Genomic DNA, 24,415 nt, shown 5'->3' on the forward strand with positions numbered 1-24,415 from the left:
TTGCTTCAAGAAAGAAAAATATGCTCTATTGTTAAAAATAGCTTTCTTCTCTTTAGTATGCTCTTTCAGTGTGCCCTGGTTTTAAAAGATGGGTTGCATTATGTTTAAATTGTTTATAAATTGTCTCTAAAATAATATGTGATTATTTCTTTATTTTGTTTAAAGCCTGCCTCATCAGTGTCCTGATAAATTATGAATTAGTTTTATAAGTTATAAATTATTTAGTTTTATGGAGTTTAACTCTATTGCCCAGTTAGCACAATCAAGGACAGAATCAAGATACAGAAAACCATCAGATTTCTGAAATTCTTTACACAAGTGGATTTTTCTTACCCTACATCTAGAAATAACATTCCCAGTCTATGGGAGCTGCAGAAGACTAGAGCTGGAGCCCCATCTGCCTGTAATGAACTAGTGAATGAAGAAGTTCTTTGAACACAGTAGGCAAAAAGCAAGGACGTCAGCACTTGACACTTCTTTGCCATTCCTCTGCTAGGTTATCTTCTTTTTGTTCTATTTCTCCTTCTTTTGGCAGGTGAGTTGGGAATAAGCTAGTAGATCTGTTCGAAATGGGTAAGCTGCAAACAACAGATTTTTAGGTACTTTCCTTATAGGATATGACTACTAAATAGGAAGGATGTGTCAGTTACGTGGTAGGCAGCAGGAGAAAGCAGGCAGAACTAAATTTTTATGATCAGATTGACAGATGGGAACAACTTTTTGCCTTCTAAAATCTTGAATTTTCACAGCTGGAAATGGGGTGATTCAACAATATTTGAGCACCTGCTTTGTGCCAGGCACGGTACTGGGCACTGGGAAATACAGCTTTGAATAGAACAGATATGGTCCCTGCTCCCAGGCATCTTACAGTCTGGAGGGGCTGGTAGATATTAAATATATTACCCCACTGATAATTAAAATTGCGATAGGTATTCATAAGGAAATGTGCCCTTACACTGTGAGAGTATGTGATAGGAAGATCTGATGTAGTCTGGACTTTCTTAGGCAAATCCTTTAGGCTGGGACCTGAAAGAGGAGTAGATATGAGCTGGGTGAAGAACGTAAAGCAAGGGGGGAAGGGAGAACATTTAAAGCAAGGATGGGGCAGGAAGTCCTCCCACCAGCAGGAGGCCGGTGTGACTGGATTGTGGTGTGGTCGAAGGTGAAGGCAGGGACCAGTGCAGCGTGGTGCATAGCCACTGCAGAGCTTAAGCAGAGAAGGGACATGATAATACTCAGGTTTTTAAAGGATCGCTAAGACCCTATGTAGGTGGTTAATTTGAGTGGGCGAGAGTGGATCTGTTAGGGGGTTATTGCAAGGTCCACGTGAACGATGAGGGTGGCTTAGAACAGAATGTCAGTGGGACTGGAGAGAAGTGAAAGGATGTAAGAGGTCTGAGGGAGGTAGGCTGTATTGAACTTGGAGAAAGACTGGGATAGGGAGTGAAGGTGACAACACCCATATTTCTGGCTTGAAAGACTGTGTGGATGTGACTGAGCTGGAGCTCCTGGAGGAGGGGCAGATTCTGGAAGAAAGATCGTGAATTTAGTCATTGACATACTGAGTTTAAGGGTCAGAGAGACATACAAGTGAAGTTAGATAAATAGATCTGATGATCCAAGAGAGATCTGTGCTGTGCATGAACTTGGGGTCATCTGGGATTTACTGAAGTCATGGTAGAGAATGGATGGTGGCAGGGAGCGGGGAAAGGGCATGCAACTAGGGATGGCCTCAGAGGTAGGTGGAAAACCTGTGAAAAAGAGAACTTCGAGCATGAAGACTGTGCCCTTCTAATGCTAAGGAGAAGTCTAGTTAGAAAATGCTGAAAAGACTTAGCAACCATTGGTATCCCAGCAGGAGAAATTTCAGTGGAGTTGTGGAGACGGAGCCAATTTTGAACACTAGAGGAGTGAATTTAAGGCAGGAAAATGAAGACACTGAGTATAAATACCATTTTTGAGATGTTGGGCTGTAAGGGAGGAGAGATTTAGAGGGGAGCTACAGGATGTGTGTAGGATCCAGGATAAAGCTCTAGATCTAAATATCTATATTTGGGCGCTTAGATATGGAAGAGAAGGCATATCTGGTTGCTTGAATTTCCTGCAAAGGTGGGTGTATGTAATCCAGAGCCTAGATGAAGGGATGGGCATTTATTTCCAGCCCTTCAGAAGGAGAGGAAGGGGAGAGGATGGATGCGGCTGCAGGTGCAGGCAAGTGGGGAGGATGGAGTGGGATGGCAAGTGATACCAACCTGATAATTTCTGTTTTCACTCTGAAGTAGGAGCAAAGTCATCTTCCCAGATGAAGGGAGTAGAATCAGCTTGCTGGGTTAGATCAGTTCTCCAGCTGTGCTTGGCAGCCGCACTGCAAGCATGGAATAAGTGGCTGTGGGGTTTCATCCAGGGTTGAGGTTTTTGTCTGTGGGTGTAATGAAAGGACAAGGAACACGCAGGTGGGGGCATTAACAATGGAGGCAGCATTTCAGCATGATTTTAGTGGGGTGAAGATCAGCTAGTGCTGTTGGAGAGGGAGGACAGAGAATGACCTGGCAGTGTCATGGGGTGCTAAGCAGGTGGTGGGAGTAGCTGAGTAGGGTGATTAGATATGATTACTTCTCTAACTGTAATGCACTGTGAATCACCTGGGGATCTTAGTAAAATTCAGATTCTGATTCAGCAGGTCTAGGGTAGGGCCTCAGACTCTACATTTCTAATAAGCTCCTAAATGATGCCAGCTCTGTTGGCATATGGATCACATTTTGAGGAGAAATTAGAAAGTTGTGGGCATAGAGCAGGATGCCTGAATTAGAAATCCTAGGAGTGGTACAGTTCCAAGCAATAACTAACATGGCCCAGGTATGACAGAGTGGACAAAGAAGGTCCAAGAATGAGAAGGTGCCCTGACTGTTGAGTCTCTAGGGATGCAGGACAGTGACACTAACACGCACTATTGCCAGTGCTGTTCTAAGCACCTTGTGTGTGTTTCCTTGTGTCATCCTTACGACAACCTCCTGCTATATATTATGATCCCTTATTTTATAGATGAGGTGAGTGAGGCACAGAGGGGCCTTTCCCCAAATCATTTATGCTTGAGTGGTGGAGCCAGAGTTCAAATAGGGGCAGTATGTCCTCAGAGCTCAGTGCCCTATGTGAATGGATGCTACACTGTCCCCTGGTGAAAGAGGTACATAGAATGGTGTTGAACCGGGTATTAGTGTCATCTGTGAATGCAATTCAGAGTGTCCAGGAGAGTGCTAAGGCATAGTACTAAGCTTTTTACACTCTCTTTCATTTAATCCTCACAACTGCCCTACAGTGTCTGTGTCATACCCATTTTACAGGTAAGAAAATTAAGATTCAGAGAGGATAGGTAGTTGATAACTGGGAACTGGCAAGTGAATTCAGATTCTTTGGTCTGGGTCCAAAGCCCATTCTTCTTTATACCCAGTTTCACCTCATCACTACCTAGAAATAGAAATTGTCTTTTAATTCTTCTTAGATAAGATGCAGTTGCCATGGGAGTAATCTCCCTGCCACACTGACTCAGGCCACATCCTGGAGACGATGAGTTGTGAACGAAGCTGAGACCAGGAGACTGGGCTTCTGGGCTTGGCTCTGTTTCTAACCAGCAAGTTTGCACACATCTCTGTAGGTCTCAGTTTTTTTTATCCCCATAGGTCCCTTTCAGAGCTATATGCCATAAGTACGAGGACATTTGTAATGACTTCTTTTATGTTAGTCTCCACTACAGGCTTAGCACTTGATAGGTTTACCTCTAATTCTTACACTGGGAAACGTTTGTCTCCAACTTAGAAGTGAGGAAATGGTCTGGACAGTTAAAGTCACCTACCTCATACCCCTCAGCTCACCAAATGGCAAAGCTGGGATTTCCCCTGAGGTTTGTCTGACTCTAAAGCTCAAGTTCTTGCCATTTTATCACTGCTTCAACCTCATCCGCAGCCTCATTGTACCTTATAGGTGCATATGGTGCCATATGCCAGTGTTTATGAAACATCCAAATGTGTAAATACATTTTGTATTTTGAGAAGTACACACACACACCCCCACTCACACACCCACCCACCCTACACTTGCCATGCATATTGACATCACTCAAACAAGTTTTGTAAAACAATGTATGTTCTATTTGCAATGTCTTGACTTTTTCTTTCTACTTCAGTTTATTTTATTATTATGCTCATAAACTCTACTGAACTGATTTAACCACCCACCAGTGGATTGTAGCCCTCAGTTTGAAAAACAGTCATAAATCATGGACATACCCATATTTATTGATTATAATCACCCCAAATCTTTTCTCCTCCTTTCCTTATTTCTTGTCTCTGAATTTAATGAGTGTCTCTCTATCTGATTATTTATGAAATGGTATTAAGTCTAAATCAAGTGCCCATGTACCAACCATACCTCTGCAAAGTGGGAGACTATTTCATAACTTTGCTCTGAGAGAAGGAGAGAAAAATGTGTATTTTTTCCTTTGATGAAAATGCTAATGTAACAAAAGGGCAGGAAGAAGGAGGTGACATTTGGGCTTCCTTGGTTTGAGAAGATGAGGATATAAGGCCAGGAAATATGGACAAGTTGAAATGATATAGGTTGAGGAGGAACTGCAGCAATAGAATTACAATAAAAGACAAGTGAAACTCATTTCTTGTCCCAACTCTGCCATTTAGCCAGTTGTCAGCTATTATCATTAGGCTTGTCCAGGGACATGCATTTATTGGACTCCTTTGTGAGTACTGCACATATATTGTCTCATTAGGTGACATTCTTGTTCCATGTTTTTACAGATGGGGAGACTGAGGCATGGAGAGGCTGGTAACCTGCTGTAGGTCATGTGGCTAGTTGTGAGTGGTCTAGTGGGAATTCAAACCCAGGCTGTCTGCCCCTGGAGCCAGTACTTGTTGTCACTAAGCTATAACTGTCACTTATCTCTCCTTTCCAATTATTCTATGTGATCTTTGTTGGGTGCCACTCCCAGGACTAGGGACTCTTGCCCCTCAGTTTTGAACCTTGAATGGAGTCATGCAAAGGCAAAAAATTAAAGTCTATTCATTCCACATGGGACAGCCAGAAGGGACTCCTCATTAGTTCCTGCTCCTCTTATTTGCGGAGTTGATTTGGTTTCTGTCCTTATTGAGCTCTGGTTGTTCTTTGATCATGAGAGCTACTCCATTACTTTAAATCAGTTTATTTTTGCTTAAAATTCTGTTGCTTGAAACAAACATTGAACCCTAATGGATGCAGATGAATCCTTTTACCCATCCTGGTCTGTTTCCTCATCTGTAAAATAAAGGAATTGTACACACCCATCCCCAGATTCCTCTTAGCTGTGTGATTTTTAGCTAGAATTGGGTTCTAGTGATTCTTCCATGGATGTGTTCAAGATGAGGTGGGCTGGCCTTGTATTTGGGAAGCAGGAGAATTTTTGTTACTTAATTGGGCTACTATGAACTTTATAGTGATGTTGTATTTTTCTGTGCTCCTTGGATAACTGTGATTCTAGTGTTTGTGAATTCATTCAAAGCATAAATATGACAGTGATGACTATAGCAAGTTCCTTACCATTCATGCCACATACAGACCCTTAAGAGCCCTGCTCACCAGTGCTGGAAGGCCTGGGCAGGAGCTCTGCCATATATTTGTGCTTAACATGAAACCGTCACAGACCATGTGGGACTGGGGCTAGATATTGAACTCATCTGCACCCTTGGCTTAAGAGGTGGCCCCATTCTAAGAATTATCGTCATGCCACCATTTAAAGAGGGCCCATTCATGTTTGTGTGTGGCCATTAAAGTGCTGTCATTACAGATGATGCACCATCGCTCTGCCTTTACAAATGTGTCATCCTGAAAGAATCAGTGTGGCAGATTCTAGAATTTTGTATCAGCTGGTGATTTGAAAAGAAGATCTAGTATGTAGTGACATTAAGAAGAATTGATGTTGTTTTGCAGCAGCCACATGTTCACCTGTGGGGAAAAATTAAATGTATTTGTTTTTTTCATGCTTTGATAACACCTTATAACTTGCAATAATGGGACTGTGGAAATAATGAAGTGATTGTGTCTAACAAGCTGTATGTAAACATTTCCATTCCTCCTTAAAGGCACAAATAACCAGGAGAAAGGAAAGGGATTTCTGCCGGTGTTAGAGTAAAAGACTTCCCCAGAAACTAGAAGTCAAGAATAGAAAACTGAACTCAGTGGCATCTTGCTCCCCTATTGAGGGAGCATTTGTCATTCAGGGAAGCAGAGATCCAGGGGGGGATTAATCCCTCTCAGCAAATATTTACTGGGACTTGTCATTTCTAGAAGTCTACACAACCAAGAAAGCAGGCAGGGAGGGGTCCTAGAACTGGGAGCATTCCGGAGTGGGCCCAAGTCTTGGACTCAGAGTGCAAGAAGGTAACTGAGAGACCTGTACCAACCCCCTTGTTTTAAGTTTGGATAAAGCAAGATCCACAGAGATTTTAACTTGTTCACCTGTCACTGGGCTAACTTGAAGCCAAATGGTCTAAATCCACATACCTCCCTTCTTAGTTTAATTCTATTTGGGCATCTTATAATTTTATTATAATGTAGAAATATAAATAATAACAGACTTTGTGACACTTCCCATGTGCCAAGACTCTCCTAAGCACTTTACACATGTTAATTCATTTAAATCTCACAGTTCCATGAAGTGTGGATACTATTTATTTCTCTCATTTTACAGAGGAGGAAACTGAGGCATAGAAGAAGTTCAGTAATTTGCCCTGAGTCACACAGATAGTAAATAGTGAAGGTTGGGTGCAAACCCAGGCATTCTTACCTCAAAATTTGTCGTCTAAACCACTACACCAGGGGGTTGGCAACCTTTTATGTAAGATTTTAGGCTTTGTAAGCCATAAAATCTCTGTCATATCTACTCAACTCTTCCATCGTGGTGTGAAAGCAGCCAGAGGCACAATACATTAAACAAATAGGTTTGGTTGTGTTTCAGTAAAGCTTTATTTACAAAAATGTTTGGTGGGCAGGACTGGAATTGGCCCATTGGCTGCAATTTGCAGACCCTGCACTACTAGACTGTATTGCCTCTTCAGGGCATACCCACTAATGACAGCATATGTTGCAGCTACCCATGAAGTGTGGTGCTCCAATTTTAAAAGGTATTTGGGGCTAGAAATCGAAGTAAAATGATGCATTTTTTGGCGTTCCTTTTGTGTGAAGTGTCTCCTGCATTGGACGGAGGTAATGGTGGTCATCATAGCTGTGTATGGTGTTATGAGGCTCAGAGCCAGGGAGAGGTTTTATTCTTCCTCGACTTTCAGGGTGACCTTGCATAAGTCCCTAGCATCTGGCACTCACCTCTCCACAATGGTGATAATGAGCTTCACCACCTGCCTCTCTCCACCTAGGTGTGTAGGTTGGATTAATGAGGTTTTATAATCCTAGGTTGGATTAATGAGGTCTTATAGGTGAGGCACTTATAGTTGGGAATTAGGAAAAGGAGAAAGTATTAAATGACATTGATTATTTAATTTGCTTGCTTCAGGGATATAAGACCATTTGCTGATGTTTGGCATGTAAAGCCCACTTTTAAAGGAAAGGCACTCCTGGTAATCTGCATGAGAGAATGTGGATTTAGAGCGCATGAATTTATAGATTGCCTGTGCAGAAATAGGCTTTAGGCAAGGGAGTTATTTAAGGTGGTGAAACAGGTATTTATTTCAGTTTTTAATGTGTGCAATGAGAGGGTTCCATAGACGACCTCATTATACTCATATATCATCTCTGTAAGAAAATTTAGGTTTCTCTGCTAAGTTGTGAGTCTTAACAGTACAGAGGATTTTTATAAATGTTTCCAAGTGAAATTTTGAAGTTAAAAGTTGAACCAAGAAGCCTCAGAGGGAACTGGGCTGCTGCTTGCATTTCAATGAAATGGAGAGGAAATTCATTACAGAGGTTGAAAATGTTGTTTGCATGCCAAGGCCTTAGTGGAAGAATGGACCTTCCCTGGGGAGGTGGCAGGGAAAAAGTCACAGCTTGCCTTTTGTGGTTCAGGTTCTTCAGCTAAACACATATACTCCCTCTGATATTCCCCCCCCCCCATTTTTTTTTTTTTTAACTTTGCAAGAAAATTCTTCTAATTCAAGATCAAAGACGTGTATTGAACAGAAAATTTCAGCCTAGGAGATGTCTCAATATCCTTGTTTTTTGTTTGTTTTGTTCTGTTGGCAAAAACTATTATTTAAAAGTCCATTAGATGAAACTACTTAATCTTACTTTGGAAATCTAAATGTAAGATGCTATTACTTAAGTTATAATAGGAGCTGGTATTTAGTAAAGGCATTCCAGGTGCTGGGCTAGGGCTTTGTCTACGTGGTATTTTACTTAATCCTCATAACAGTAACCATCCTGCAGAGGAATATTCTTGTCTGAGCACCTCAGTCTGCTCATCTGTAATTCTGACCTATGTCTCTCTAGAGGTTAACTAACTCCATCTGGTTTATGCAACTAGGAAGTGACAGACCCAGAATTTGAATTTACATCTTTCTAATGCCAAAATCCAAGCAAGTATGTTGACCAGTAGTCCCGGTTTCACGGGCTGCAGAATTCTCAATTTTCAGTGCTAGAACTAGAAATGACCTAGGCAAAGGGGAAGAGTTGGTCACTCTACAAGCAAGATGCTTCCTATCCACAGCACCAAGAAGGTACTCGTTATCAGGAGGCACTTTCTGTGCAATTTTTCTCTTCCCATCCTGCTAGAAGCCATACATGGGCACTGTAAATCCTTTGAGGCTACAAATCCTAGGGCAATTTTGGAGCCAAACAGGACTGGGAAGACTGAGTTCACTGGGATTCCCAGTATGATTGTAGCTCTATTTATTGGCTCAATTTGCATTGATAGAGCAAGAGGCACATTTTTGGCTCGGAACAGTAGCATTTGTAGTTTTCATCCTTGCTTCAAAATATTTCTACATTGTTGTGCTGCCGAGGGGGCACAGTCTTAGGAAAGGCTGGGTCAACTTTGGAAGATTTTAGCCATTCCACCCCCATCTCTTTCCAAATTTTCTAAGAACTCCCTGTACCTCTGGGTACCCTAGCTGACTACCAGAAACCGGGAACAGCCAGTGCAAAGCTTCTGTGGCTTGTCTTCCTTCAAAGCCTGGGCTCCCTCACTGATGTCTCTTTTCAAACAAATTATTTTGGCCTGGGTCCAACTTCTGAAGGACGTTGTGTGCTTACATTGCTTTAAAAATATTTTTAAAAGAAGGAAGTTGACACACAGGGCCATAGATTGTAAGCTCTGTTATTAACCAGGTGAAAGCAGAAATGATCATTACAACCTCATGTATCTATGTATGGTCAGGAAATTGATATTTACTCAAGAGGTGAATCCATATGAAAATGCTGGTTCTTTGTTTTTCTTTCTCCTTTTTTCTCTCTTGTTTTAAATGTACTGACCCCAGTTAATACCCTGTCAGTGGCCCATAGAAATCCCCTGTGGTGGCTGTTCTGGAGAGGGCAGGTCAAGAGAAGACAGGTAGGTTATCTGATCCCATGGTTGACTGTGGGATATTTCCCAAAGCGCAACAATTGTCAAAGGGAGGCAGGGCCAGCTGGTGTCTCCTGCTAGTAATTGCTGTTGTATTTCAGCTGTTTGGGTGCATGTTTTGAGATTAGTTAAGATTTATTAATTAGATTCACACGGGGGACTGTGTAATCACTTAATTACCAGTGTGCTCACTAAATAATGATGTCAAAAGGTGTCTCGTCATTTTTAGTTCATGTTTTGTTCAAGTTTCTCTGTGACTGTGTTACAAATGAAATACTCTTCCAGAATGCAATTATTTCTTCTGTGATTGGTGTCTGTTGTTTTGCAAAAGGTGTAAATACAATTACAAGCTCTCAAGTGATTCCCATAGAGAAAGTGCTGGGGAATGGAAGGTAGAATAAGTGAGGGAAGGGGACCAGAGGAGGGAAGAGAGAGCCTGAGCAAGATGGGGTGGGGATGGTGGGGACAGTGGCTGCAACAGCGGGGGTGGGGGATCAGAGGGAAGGATGGGGAGCCAGTGAGGAGAGACACAGGTAGACTGCGAGATGCAAATGTAGAATCATGTAAACAGATTCAAAACAGGGACAGCAGAGACATAGAGAGACGTCGAGAGAGAGAGAGAGAGAGAGAGAGAGAGAGATGATCAGAGAGAGACAGATGGCGGGGTATGGAGTGGGGAGACACAGACACAGACTGGTAGGGACTGGACCTTTTTCTTATGATACCCATGTAACCCTTATCCTACTGATGATCCTTTTACCTGTTTGCCTCTTTTTGGCTTTAAAGTTCTGACTAGTGTATGCTTCCATGTGTGCATACTACTGAGGAATCTGGTGCTTAGGAAGATGAGATTTGAGAGCCAATATAAATAATTAGGAGCACATCTCTGGAGCCAGCTCATCTGGGTTTGAATCCCAGCTCTGCCACCTGCTTACGGGGTGACCTACCTGCACAAGTTACATAACCTCTATGTGCGTCAGTTTCTCCATCTTACAATAGGGATAATACTAGTGTTTCCTTCGTAGGGTGCTGTGAGGATTAAAGATAATGCGTGCAAACCTATTAGAACAGTGTACCCAACAGGTATCGGCTATTATTACTACTACACTTGAAAAATGATCCTGGATGTTGTGGGACCAATTTTCTTTGGAAGGAATGTTTGTACATCTGAATATGTTTTTATGTATATTGAAGAGGCTTACAAGTTCCTATCTGGGACTTTTGGCCTTGAACCTTTATTGTTAATCTGAGGCCAGAGTGAAGAGATAATAGCCTGAGAATGAGGAGTTGCAACTTCTAGTTCCAGCTGTGCCTCAAACTTGCTGTGAGATGACGAGTTTCCCTGGACCTGCTCTCGGATGATAAACTCAGGGGGTTTTAGGTCTTTGACCATGGGATACTGGGACTGTTCTGGCATGTGAGTTTTATGATTTGACTATTATTTTACCTCCATGCAGAGGTTTCGTGGACTTAAGATTCTTGGAAAGATCAATCGGGGATTGATCACACGGGTGCCCCTGGAAGAGAGCAATGTGTGTGCTACTTTCTAAATAGTGCAGAGGGAGAAATGGCGAGAACAGGGTCTGGCTTCCTGCAGCCATGCTTGCAATTGTGGCTGTCAGCATTGTTTTTTCTTTCTTGTTTTGTTCCCCTGGGGGAGGAGTAGTATTTGAAAGAGGAGTCATATCCTGGGGCTGAACTGAAGTAGAAGACTAGAGGCCCTGTGGAGCATGGGTTTTGTTCCGAGAAGGCTAATATTTCAGCCTTTAAGATGAGCCCTGATCTTGTATGTAAGTCATTGATAACCTGCTCCCCAGACCTAAGCAAGTGGCAATGCAGGCCAAGTCAGCCTCTGGTGCCCTTTGATCTTTCTTTCCAAATTCCTCTTTATTACAGTCATACTCCTTCTGTCTGACATTCTAACTGTGTGTCTTATGCAACAAAATTTTCTCTTGCCCTTTCCCCAAACCCTTAATTCCCTGAGTACTGCTGTGTTAGCCAAGGGTGGACTTGTGCAGATGACAGAGGAAGAGTTCAACTCTCCAGGACACATTTGGATTTGAAAAGAGAGTTTTTAAAACTAACTGTTGGAATGTTAAGGAAGGTATCTTTTGAGCTGGGAGCTTTGGGTGGTCTTCCCCAGTCACGTGCTGCCCTGGGCTCTCTCTTCCTACCCCAGCCTTAATGATCTGCCAGGGGCCAGAGCACAGGGAGGCAGAATTGGATAGTAACATGTACACAAAGCCTAGTGGTTAAGAACATAGGCTGTATGCGAATTCTATTTCTCCCCTAATTGTGGGAACTTAAAGTGAGTTACATCAATGGGTCTTAATTTGCTCATGTGTAAAATGGGAGTAATAATGACACCGAATGTAGTTGTCGTGAGGATTAAATGTGTCAGTATACTCAAAAATGTGCGCCCATTCATGGCACATAGAGAATCCTCAATAAATGGTAGCTGCTACGCAGGGACAGCTTCTTGGCATGCAAGCTGTACAGTTGCATAGGCCACCATGCTCAGAAGTGCCCTGCTTTGTTAATGCTTTGTTGTCACCACCTTGAAATTCTTAATAATTTTTGACCAGTGGCCCTGCAAATTATGTAGCCAGTCCTGCTGCTACTGGGCTATACTTGCCGTCCATCCACTCATGTGGTTGCACTCCATACACTTGCCTGTCCTTTCTGTGCTTCCCGCTGCTTCCTACTGCTCATTGCTTTGTCCCAATCCCTTGCCCCCAAGGCCTTAGTGAAAAGAAAGGATCATTCCTTAGGGAAAAGCTGTGATTTGGTTCACAGTATATGGAGTATTCAAATATAGACACCTTCTCTTGCCTATACTTTCAGATGTCATTTATTAATGGTCTTTTAGAGCATGTCACCTCTACGATCAAGTGGTGAAAAATGATACCAGGTAAAAGTTGATCCTGTGGATAGCCGTGACTGTGATATTTGTGTGGAAGTTCTTGAAATGGGCCCTGCCTCTTCCCTCTGCCTTCCCTATCCGCTCATTAGCAGAGTGTCGTGAGGCTTCCCGTCTCATCTGTCTCATAAATAGTCCTGAGTGAGGTATCTCCTACAGTGGTGACCTGTGATTATTCATTCATAGAAGGGTTTTAAAGAAAATACACCGTTTCTGTTTGGGATTGGGAGACTGTAGAGAGAGGTACAAAGCGGGCTGCAGAAGCACGCCCGGGATTCACCTGCGCTCTGATTAGCAGTGTGAGCCCTGAGTTGAGTCTGGGTTAAGCTGTGTGACCTTGCATAAGTCCTTTAACAACTTGGGGGTCTCAGCGTCCTTGGTTTTGTTCAAATCTAGCATCATTTACTAAATACAGATTTAGTGATGTGGAAGTTCTCTGGAAAATGAAAAAAGGCAGTTCTCTCATCAGGACATGAGAAGCTTTAAGAGTCTCCTTTGTTTATGGCAAAGGCTCATGAGACCTGCCTGAAACTCACTTGCAGAGTGGCACATTTAGACAGTGAGGCTTGTGGATGTGGGATCTGTGCTCAAGGTTGGAACTCCTAGTTTAGCCCCTTTGTAGTCATGAGGGCCCCTATTGGGCAGGAGGGGCCTATAGGCATGTGGGACCCCATGGGCTATATATATATTCTTAGCTGACTGTCAGAAAACTTCCAAAAATGTTCTAAGACTGAGAGAGGCACAGCTGAAAAGCAAAGTTGGGGACAATTGTTTGGAAGTTTCTTCTGATTTTGCTGTCTGTGCATCATGTAAATGTTATCAGCTAGAATGCAGAGAAGGGAACGCCAGCGGGCCAGCGTGGGTGGTGGTTGTAATCTGGGAAGTGCGAGTGAGTACTGGGCTTTTTCAGTAAGTTTGCTGTTGATGTCGTGGTGCTGTGACTATATATAAGATATCCGTATTTTAATATCACAGAGACCTGTCTTGCTTACTCTACCGAAATAATCTGTTGGTCCTTTGGGCTGCTGACAGACTCTCATCTTGAGATTTCGTGGGTGATTTGTTCAATATGAACCTTGATACAGGGACTCTTGGAGTAAAACTAATTCTGGAGGACCAAGAAGCTGTCCCAGGTCATTTATTCTTTGTATGTGACAGAAGCCAAGCCATGTGGCTTTTTGAGGCTTCCGTATCATTGCAGTCTGTGGGTAACACTAAAGTCTGTGGGTAAAACAAAAAGACACTTTTTTGGTACTTATACTGATGCTGCTACTTCTATCTTACAGGTGCTGACATCATGCCGGGCCTTCCTCGTGTCAGCGCGAATCCCCACCAAGGTGAGTGCTGATGACGTTCCTCCTTCCAACACACACACACACACACACACACACACTCTCTCTCTCTCTCTCTCTCTCTCTCAACACAGCACACACTCACACCTCAATTACATAGACTTACGATTTAGGCTAAAGTGTCAGGAGTTCTCTAAGCACATCCATGTTTTCCCTCCTTCTCCCCAGAAAGCACCTAAGGGTTGTGCTGAGGGATGTTTCTTATTCCTTTATTTCCTCTCTTTGTGTAAAGGCATCCCAAGGAAAGCAGTGAGACATTTTGTGCTCGATGTCCCTGAGGCTCCATGTCCTGGTCATTTTTCTCCCTCAACTGGGGCTTGATTTTCACTTTCTTCAAGTCTACTTCTTATTTCCTTCAGTCCACTAATGGCAGATTTTTCTAAGGCTTTGACATGTGGGAAATAACCTTCATAACTCTGGAGTGCATTACCCAGTACCACAACCACCTCGGCAGTTCCCCGTGTACTCTCGTGTTGCCTATAAAAATAGCATGGCACCACTCTGTTCTTTGAAAGATCTTTGTAACATTTTTTCATGAGATGTCCTGTCCTTCATTACACGGGGCAAATTAAAATGTAAACTGATAGCTCGTAAATTTGGCATCATAATTTCTTTTCTTGTGTTTATGGTAACAAAAAGGGGTTGATCATTTTAGTAGGATGTGGATTGAACGATAAAAGGAAATTGGAGTTTTCTTTTTTTTTTTTTAAATGATAACTAACATTTGAGTGCTGTTTTAGTAAATAATCCTTAAAAGAATCTGTGAGAACCATGAGGTAGATCCTATTATTATCCCCATTTTACAGATGAGAAAACTGAGGTACAGGGAGTTTCAGTAATTTGCCTGAGGTAAAATTTCCACTAGTAGATGATTCTAATCCAGGGGGTCTGGCTGCAAAGCCCCTGCTCAGCGACACTATTATTATGAGAATTTAATGAGTTATCTGTTAAGAATATTGTAAGGGAATCTCATTTAATTCTCACAGTAAACTTGTAGGTGAGCTATTAGAAAATATCTCAAAGATGCAAAGTTGACTTGTCTAAGGATTCACAAGTAGTGCATGGGAGGAAGGAGAATTAGACTCACCATGTCCTAGTCTAATCTGCTTTTTACTGAGTTGAACTACCTCCCTTGCCCACATACTCAGGAAAATGGGTAGGGGTCTAGTGGAAGCTTCTATCCTTTTCATACTCTGATGTTTGGGTTACAGTGTTATTTGCTCATTTTCCCAGTCCTTTCTTGTTTCTTAAAATTTAACACTTAGCCAGTGTTTTGTGAATACCTACTTATGTGCCAAACAGGGCTCCATAATGTTACAGACACAAATGAAGTGGATCTACCAGGATTTGCAATCTAATGATTTACGTGATTTTCACTGAACTTTGGGAAGATACCAACCCACTGGGGTACCTTCTGCCGTTTTTCTTTCTAGTTATACAAATGTTAACTTTTATAGTTTCTCCAAGGAATGAGACTTTTGGTTCTAACCCCTTTTGATAATATGAAGTGAGTCTGTATTTTTATAATGTTATAAATAAAATCAGTTAATGATAATGTTCAATAAAGTTATTCAATAAATGTTCAATAAAATGTTCAATAAAGTTGGGCTAACCTATCTATATACTGGTCCCCTCTTATCTACAGGGGCTGGAGGGGTATGTTCTGAGAACCCCAGAAAATGCCTGAAACTGCAGATAATACTGAACCCTACATCTCCTTTTTCTTGTATACCTATGATCAAGTTTAATTTATAAATTAGGCACAGTAAGAGATTAACAACAACTAATAAAATAGAACAATTATACTGTAGTAAAGGTTATTTAAATCTTATTTCTGGAATTCTCCATTTAATATTTTCAGACTGTAGTTGACCTCAAGTAACTGAAATTGCAGAAATCAAAACCATGGATAACGGGGACTACTGTATGTTAAAATATTGAAGGCAGGATATAAGGAAGTGATAGGGCTACAAATTGGAGTTGAGGGGAGAGGGGGAAGGGGAGGGAGGTTGGGGGATAATTGGGAGGGGACAAAGGGTACAAAAGTAATTTCTGGTAATGGATATGCCCCCAGTATGAATCTGGCCCCTACATCATGGACAGGAGCGGGGACAATCAGCTTTGTATCTCATGAATATTTGTAATAAATTAATTAATTTTTTTAAAAAAGGATATAAGGAAGTGAATTAAACATTATCCCACTGGTAAAAGGTTAATCACAGAAGGAAATTTTTTGGGCTTGTGAAAATAGCCAAGCACCCTATTGAATAGAAGGCTCCTGAATAATATGTGTACACTAAAATGTTGTGACCCAGTGGAAAGTGTATTACCTCTTGGGAAGTCACCTGCCTTCTTTCTGCTAGATGATCCTGTATTGCCCCATTCTAGCTCTGCCCCTGAGGCAAGGCCTTGGCTTCATTGTGTGATATGTATATAAAGTTTCACAGCCAGACTGACCAGGGTAGTTCAGACATTGGTTCTGATTTCTGATATTGTTAGCATCACAAATAAAGGCAGATTTTCTCCCATAGTGATCTGCTTGCGGATTTCCTCCTTAAAGAAGGCTGTTTTTCACGTGCAAAGTGTAAGTCTTGGCTGAGTCAATGATATTAATTTTCTTGGGAAATCATTATATTTAGAGCATTAGTGTACAATAGGCACTGATTATGACATGGTGTCTTTTCTTTGGGAGCTGATTAATTTAACATGTTTTCCTTTTGTCTTTTTATTGTGAGATGTACCACGTATATAGTCAAATGGACAAAACAAAGATGTATATCTGTGATTAATCCCAAAGGAAATACTTCTGCCATCATACCCAGATGAAGAAATAGAACTTTGCCATCACCCCAGGAGGCCCCAACTCTGCTTTTGTGGGGTGGGTGGGTAATTACCACATCAGGGAAGGGTTTGCAGAGAAGGTGGGTTGAAAGATCACCCAACGTCAACCAGGCAAATAAGGGATCTTACACTGGTTAACAGCACTTGCATTTGGGGAACTGGAGTGTGGGCCAAGGATTGTGGAGAAGGCTGTGGTGAGAGGGAAACAGGTTGGAAAGATGGGCAGGATCTAGGCCTGGCTGAGGAGTTGAAGCTTGGAATAACAGGAGTTACTGAAGGACAGCCAAAGAATCGCATTTAGATTGGCTCTGATGGGATGGGTGCTATCTTGTTAGGGGCTGGGGTGGGGTGAGCAAGAGACTGGTGGAAAAGCTGTTGGCAGTGTGGGTTAATTCTTTCCTCTTACCTAATCAGTCACTAATATTTCTAGTTCTCACTTAAAAATGTCCCCAGGTCTTCATGCTGCCTGCATCTGTCTCAGCTTCCTAACTAGTCTTCTTGCCTCCTTCTGCTCATAGATTGAATCTGGTGACCTTCTTTAAACTGTCTTTGGGGTGGGCTGGAGTTGGGGGAGGATGGATTGTGGGACTGGAGCAAAGGCCTGACAAAAATAGCCATGGATGAGTTTAGAGAGAATTATTTGAACCTTGCTATGATGTCCTTGAATATGTCTTAGAGACTCACCTGCCCACTATTAGTAATACGGGACTCTGACTAACCACAGACTCAGCCACTCATCTTGTTACTCATTGTTGATACTGTACAACCCACTCCTTTTAATTTCTGCCTTATCCTAGTTCTTTTAATGTCTCTATGCCTTGGCAAATTCTTTTTCTTCTGCCTGAATCAACTTTTCTACCCCTTGTTTGCTTGACAAACTTGAAGTCATTCTTCAGGGACTAGCTGAAATGTCACCACTCTTCCCTTGCTCCTCAGTACTTCACTATCACAGTGACAGCCTTACGGTGCAGTAAAAGCATCTTAATTAACCTCCAACTAATCTCACTGAGCCAATTTTTAAAAAAAAATTTATATTATTTTTTTACATTCTATGATGTTGCAGAGAAGTTGGGAGGGATGCGGAGAGGGGAAAGGGGAAGGAAATGTGATGGAAGAAGGAAGGAGGAGGAGGGGTGGGATTGAGGCCTGTGGCACCCCCCTCAGTTCCACAAGGGAGACTGGAGGGCTTCCAGTGGTGGCTTGGTCATTGCCAAGCTGGGTGCAGGTGTCAGGGGTGTGCGGCAAAAGCCCTTGCCTCTCACCTCCTCAGCTCAGGAATCTGGGGCCCTTCTTGCTGTGGCTTGGTGGTTGCTGCTGGGCCTGGTTGCTCGTTTTGGGGGGAGTGTGTGTGACCGAGGCCTGAGAGCCCCACCGCCCCAGCTCAGGAGAACCCAGGGCACTTCCTGTGGTGGCTCTTTGGTCATTGCTGGGCTGGTTGCTTGTGTTGGGGGAGTGTGAACAAGGCCCGAGGCCTCCTACTGCCCTGGCTTGGGAGAGCACTAGGTGCTTCCTGTGGTGGCTCACTGAGCCAAATTGACCTAAGATGCCTATTCCTATTCCTGATGATGCCCATTGATGCCAGCTTCATTTCATAGCTGTTAAGCTTTGAAAGTGTACCTGCTAACACCTGTTCATACTTGCTCACATCTATTGAACGAGATGCCCCCTGAGGCTTAGTGGTTCATTCCCAATTCTATTTATAGTAGTTATAATTACAATAGCAAATGTTGTTAATGAAAGGTGTTTCACATAATGATGAAATATGAGTGCAAAAGGAGAGAGTGTCTATGAAATATTGAATGTTGATAAACCAAATTACTTTTAAAAAATTGCTGTCTTAAGGACCAGATAAATGTTAAAGTTTGGAGAGGGGGTGTGAGGAACATAATAATCTATAAAACTTCTACCCTTAGATTGCTTTGCAATTGTCTTTAAGATTTCACTCCATTTTTAAAGAGACTTGAATTGGAAGGTGGAAGCCCTCCCTCCACCGTGGGTGTGGCTCATAGAGAAAGGCCACTGGGGGGCCAGCCCATTGGCTTAACTCAAAGAAAAGCTTTGGCATTTTGTCAAAGGGTGACGAATAAAAATATGTTTATAAGTTTTAAATTACAATAATGAAGGTAGGTATGCATATTCCTTGCTTTAAATTACTTTACAAAATCAAACCATGTATAGATCTTGATAATGATAGGTAAGAAAATGTCTATTCTAATTGAAAGTTTTTAAACATATGCCTTCAATACTGTATTTTTAACTCTTGGAGGACAAAATACATATCTCATTTCTCTTTCTATTTCTAGTGCTGGCACATAGTATAGGCTTTCCATAAATGTCCATTAGTTGACTAAGTGAATAATGAAAGAATGAATTCTCTTTCTACCTCCCGTCCTCATCACCACACTTTGAGATGTTTAACTAGAGTTTCAGAGGTTTTCTGCTCTGAGATTTATCCTGCCAAAGTATCATGGTACTACTTACCACCAAGGAGCAGAACTGAGTCCCCTGGGTTTGGTGCTGGGTGTGTTCTTTTATCATTATATTTTTAGTTTTAATGTGAGAGGGTAAAATAAACTGATCGAACTCATAGTCCCATTGTCTCTCATCCCATGCTTTGTGACTGTGACTGCTGTAGGAGGGTGAAAGGCTGCAAAATTGCGAGAAAGAGTAGTGGCTGTTGACCAGGAAAAATAGTCAAAGAGTGAGAGGTGGGAGATATTTTGAAGAAAAAGAACACTGCTTACAGGAGAAGAGAAAAGGGTCATTTATTATTAAAATAAAAGGGGAATAAATCATTATTTTTCTACACGTAGAGAGAAAAAGAGGAATTTTATTTAACGATGTGTGTTTCATTTAAGGACAGTTCTAAATTTCTAAATACCGTATTTGTCTAAATCTATTCAAAATAGGAATTTTTATGGAAGGATGACTCCAGTAAGTGGTCAGAGTGTAACACAGAGAGGTAAGATTTTAGAAGGAAGGGGAAAACAACATTGACTTTGTCCTCTTGTGACTTATGGAAGCAAAACTTTGAAGTTAAAAAGAGGAAAAAGTATATTGAGATGTTTTTATTTTATACATTCATTTCTCAATGAATAAATAGAGTAGAAATAGCAAAACTTTGCATTGGTTTTGTCCCTGGTTTGTTGGGCATACAACTTTTTTTCAACCTTTTAGTAAAATGAAGGATAGATAATTTTGCTGAAATATGATAAGTTACAGTCCCATCTTTTTGAATGAAAGGACACATTACAACAGCCTGCCTTCAGAAGATGCCCAATATCTTATTTGCTCTTGGGGCTGTTTCTAATTACAGCATCTTTTTTTTTTTTTTCCTACCTTGAATTATATGTTTTAAAATCCTCATTACAGGTCTTTATTTCCCTCTTCCCTCCCAACTGCAGCTCGAGTTAACCTTCAGCTACTTGGAGATTCATGGCGTCGTCTGCAGCAAGCCTTCTCAGGTGAGAGTGAATAACAGAAACCTATCACTATGAGGTCGGGGTCTTTTGTGAGTTCCTGAAACCGTGAAACGTTTTCTATTTTGGTTTCAATATTGAAAGTTTCTTAAATCAATATAGAAAAACAAGGTTAGGGAAAATGGAATCTTCAGAATAAGAGACTTAACAGTGGCTGTGTGGGCAAGGGTTGGGAATTTGTTCTGAGAGGGAAAACACATTTTAAAAATAATTAGTTTTTATGTTAGCTGGTGATGTAAACCTAAAAGTACTTTCCTCAGAGAGTTTGTACAACAGGTTTGAACACTAAAATTTCATAGCTACATAGTACTATATATGATCTTTCTGGGAATATGGTGATAAATGAATTTTTGGTCTTAATAAAATACAGATTTTTAAAATACTCAGCTTTATGGGGCTATAAGTAACTGCAGTAAAGTGTACAATTTGATAAGTTTTGACATTTGTAACCTGTGAAACCATCACCACAGTCAAGATACCGAACATATTCATCTCCCTGAAGTTTCCTCATACACCTTAGTAAACACTCTCTCCTGCCTCCTCCCCATCTGCAGTCAACCTCAGGCATCTGCTTTCTGTTGCTATAGAGTAGTTTGCATTTTCTAAGATTTTATATGAATGGAAACATGCAGTGTTTACACTTCCCTGTCTGTCTTCTTTCAGTCAGTATAATTATTCTGAGATTTATTTTTTTGCATGACTCAGTAGTTCTTTCTTTTTTATTGCTGAGTTGTGTTTCATTGTATGGCTGTGTCACAATTTGTTTATCCATTCACCTGGTGATAGACATTTGGATTGTTTCTAGTTTGGGCTATGACAGATAAAGCTGCTGTGAATATTTGTGTACAAGTCTTTGATTGGACGTATGCTTTCTTTCCCATGGGTAAATACCTAGGAGTGGAACAGCTGAATCATATGGTAGGTGTATGTTTAACTTTTTTGAGAAACTGCTAAACTGTTTTCCAAAGTGGTTGTACCACTTGACATTGCCACCAGCAGCATATTAGAGTTCTAGGTCTTCCACCTCCTCCCCAAAACTGATATGGTGAGTCTTTTTTATTTTATCCATTCTGATAGGTATATAGTGCGATTTCATTGTGGTTTTAATTTGCGTCTTTCCGATAACAATATATTTTGAGCATCTTTTTATCTGTTTATTCACTGTCATGTATTCTTATGTATTCTTTGAATGTCTGTTCAAATCTTTTGCCATTTAAAAATTGGGTTGTTTTCTTATTGAGTTTTGAGAATTTTTAAAAAATGTATTCTGGATACAAATTCTTCATCAGATATGTGGTATATATATATTCTCTCTCAGTCTGTGGCTTCTCTTTTCATTCTCTTGATAGTGTCTTTCAAAGAGCAGAAGTTTTGCATTTTGAAGCCCAGTTTATCAATATTTTCTTTTATGATGCTGTATTGAATTAATCTTTCTTTAGCCCAAGGTCACAGAATGTTCTATATATTCTAGACGTTTTATACCTTCGTCTAGGTTACACATATGGTCTATGATCTATTTTGAGGTGATTTTTGTATATAAAGCAATGTATGAGTCAAATTTTTTTTTTTTTTTTTTGTGTATGTGTATATAGTATGTCCACTTGTTCCAGTACCATTTATTTGAAACATTATTGTTTCCTCACTGAACTCATCTTCTCTTTTGTTGGAAATCAATCGTCCGTGTAAGTGTGTGTCTATTTCTGGACTCTGAATCCTGTCCCTTTGGTCTGCTTGTCTATATTTATGCTACTGCTATATTGTCTTGATTACTGTAGCTTTACAGTAAAACTTGAAATTAGATAGTGTTAGTTGTCCCACTTTGTTCTTTCTCAAAATTGTTTAGTGATTCTAGGTACTTTGCAATTCCATATGAATTTTATTTTCACCTCAATTTCTGCAAAAAGGATTTTGATTGAAATTACATTGAATCTATAGATCAATTTGGGGAGAATTGACATCTTATTAACATGGAGTCTTCTGACCCAAGAAAACGGTGTATTTCTTCACTTATTTAGGACTTCTTTAATTTCTCTCAGTATTTTGTTGTAGCTCTCAGTGTATAGGCCTTATACATCTTTTGTCAGATTTATTCCTAAGTATTTTATATTTTTTGCTGTTGATATTTGTTTTTAAATTTCAGTTCCCAATTGTTTCTTGCTGGTATTAGAAATATAATTGATTTTTGCATATTGATCTTTTATCCTTCCACCTTGTTATACTCACCTATTAGTTCTAGTAGTCTAGTAGTAGTTATGGATTCCATCATTTTCTACAGAGATGGTGTCATTTGTGAATATGGGTGCTTTTTATTTTCAACATGGATGCCTTTCATTTCTTTTTCTTGCCTTATTGCTATTGGGAGATACTCCTCCCTGAGTTCTTCCTGCTCCTACATGTCTTGATAGGTATACCAAACATTCAGTGCCATGAATGCTCTTTACCCAGGCTATTTTTTCAGGGTTATGTTGGCACTGAGCAACCTTGTGGGATGATGGAGTGTTTCCTTTTTGAGCAAAGAGCGGGGTTGTTTACTGCTTACTATGAAAACAGTAGATTCCCCAAGCCCAAGGGTTCCTTTCCTGTAAGCAACCCATTGTGTATGCAGGTATCTGCTGAAAACATCCACATCAACCTGTGAGACTTTGGGGACCAGGGGAATCTGTGCATAAGTGGTGCTCATGCCCTTTGTTGTGCCATGAATAATAAAATCCTTTCTTTTTCTGACCCAGGAATCCATTGTCTTCTGCCAGCATCCATGAAACAGCAATAGGCTAAGTTAGTTATTGGCGTATAAGTAGGGTAAAATCAAACCTCAGATTTTGAAAATTGTACTGGCTAACACCTCCAAGACAGTGCTAAATAGAATTGGTGAGAGTCGACCTTCTTGTCCTATTCCTAATCTTCAAGAGAAAGCATTCATTCATTCTTTCACCATAAAGTGTGATGTTAGCTGTAGGATTTTTATAGATGCCTTTTATCTGGTTGAGGAAGTTCCCTTCTATTCTTATTTGCTGAGAGCTTTTTTTGATGAATTAGTGTTGGATTTTGTCAAATGTTTTTTCTCTATTGAGATTATTGTGTGGCTGGCTTTCTCTCTCTGACTCACTCTCTCTCTCTCGCTCACTTGCTTGTTAAAATGGTGAATTATATTGATTGTTTTTTGAATATTAAGTGAGCCTTTCATTCCTGGAATAAACCTTACTTGATCATGATGTGTTATCTTTTTTATACATTGTTGGATTCCATGTGTTAAAATTTTGTGAAGAAGTTTTTGCATTGATGGTGAGAATTATTGGTTTGTAATTTTCTTTTTCTTTTTAATGTTTTTGTCTGGCTTCTGTATGGACTTACAGAATAAATTGGGAAGTAGTCTCTCCTCTTCAATTTTTTATGCAGAGTTGGTATTAATTCTTCCATAAATGTTTAATTGAATTTACCAGTGAAGTTATCTGGGCCTTGAGTTTTCTCTTTGAGAAGGTTTTTGACTACAGTTTCTATTTCTTTAATAGATATAGATCCATTCATGTATATCTTCTTGAGTAAACTTTGGTAATTTGTATCTTTTAATAAAGTTGTTGAATTTATTGATTTTAAAGTTGTACATAGCAGATATGATATAATAGGGGGGAGAGAAGGGGGTAAGAGGAATGGGTAAAGGGTCACGAAAATCAAGTACAATGTATATTGAGAAGTTAAAATTTAAAAAAAGTTGTTCATAATACGCACTTGTTATCCTTTTAATATCTGTAGAATATTATTCCTGATACTGATAATTTGGTTCTCTGTCTCTGTTTCAGTCTGGTTAGAGGTTATGACTTTTATTGATCTCAAAAAACTTGCTTTTTTGGTTTCCTTGATTTTTTTTTTTTTTTTTACTATCGATTTCATTGATTTTCTGTTTTCTATTTCATTGATTGCTTTGATATTTATTATTTCCTTTATTCTGCTTGCTTTATTTTTTTAGCTTTTTTTTTTTTGTCTTTTTTCGTGACCGGCAACAGATCGCAACCCTCAGTGTCGCGCCCGTACCGGACCGGGACCGGCAACGGGATCGCAACCCTCGGTGTTGCCCCTGCTCCTAGCTCAGCCAGTGAGCGGCCGGTCTGTATGTGGGATCCGAACCCTCGGCGGGAGTGCCGCCGCGCTTCCCAAGCGGCACACTGTAGCAGCGCGCCACCGGGCCGGCCCTTTTTTAGCTTTTAAAACTATAAAAAGAGAGAGAGAGAGAGAGAGAGAGAGAGAGAGAGAGAGAGAGAGAGAGAGAGAG

The 24,415-nt window shown here is 40.7% G+C and overlaps 1 protein-coding gene across 1 annotated transcript in view; it reads left to right on the plus strand.

The window, feature by feature from the left end:
• The window catches only part of LOC103600048 (leucine-rich repeat-containing protein 16A), a 194,580-nt gene that overhangs the window by 111,000 nt on the left and 59,165 nt on the right, over positions 1-24,415 (plus strand). Inside the window, exons 3-4 of the mRNA XM_008584277.1 lie at positions 13,763-13,813; positions 20,074-20,133. Coding sequence (XP_008582499.1) covers positions 13,763-13,813; positions 20,074-20,133 — 111 coding nt within the window. The remainder of the gene's footprint in view (positions 1-13,762; positions 13,814-20,073; positions 20,134-24,415) is intronic.

The sequence above is a fragment of the Galeopterus variegatus genome, unplaced genomic scaffold (genome assembly GCF_000696425.1).
Source record: "Galeopterus variegatus unplaced genomic scaffold, G_variegatus-3.0.2 Scaffold3202, whole genome shotgun sequence".
Lineage (NCBI taxonomy): Eukaryota > Metazoa > Chordata > Mammalia > Dermoptera > Cynocephalidae > Galeopterus > Galeopterus variegatus.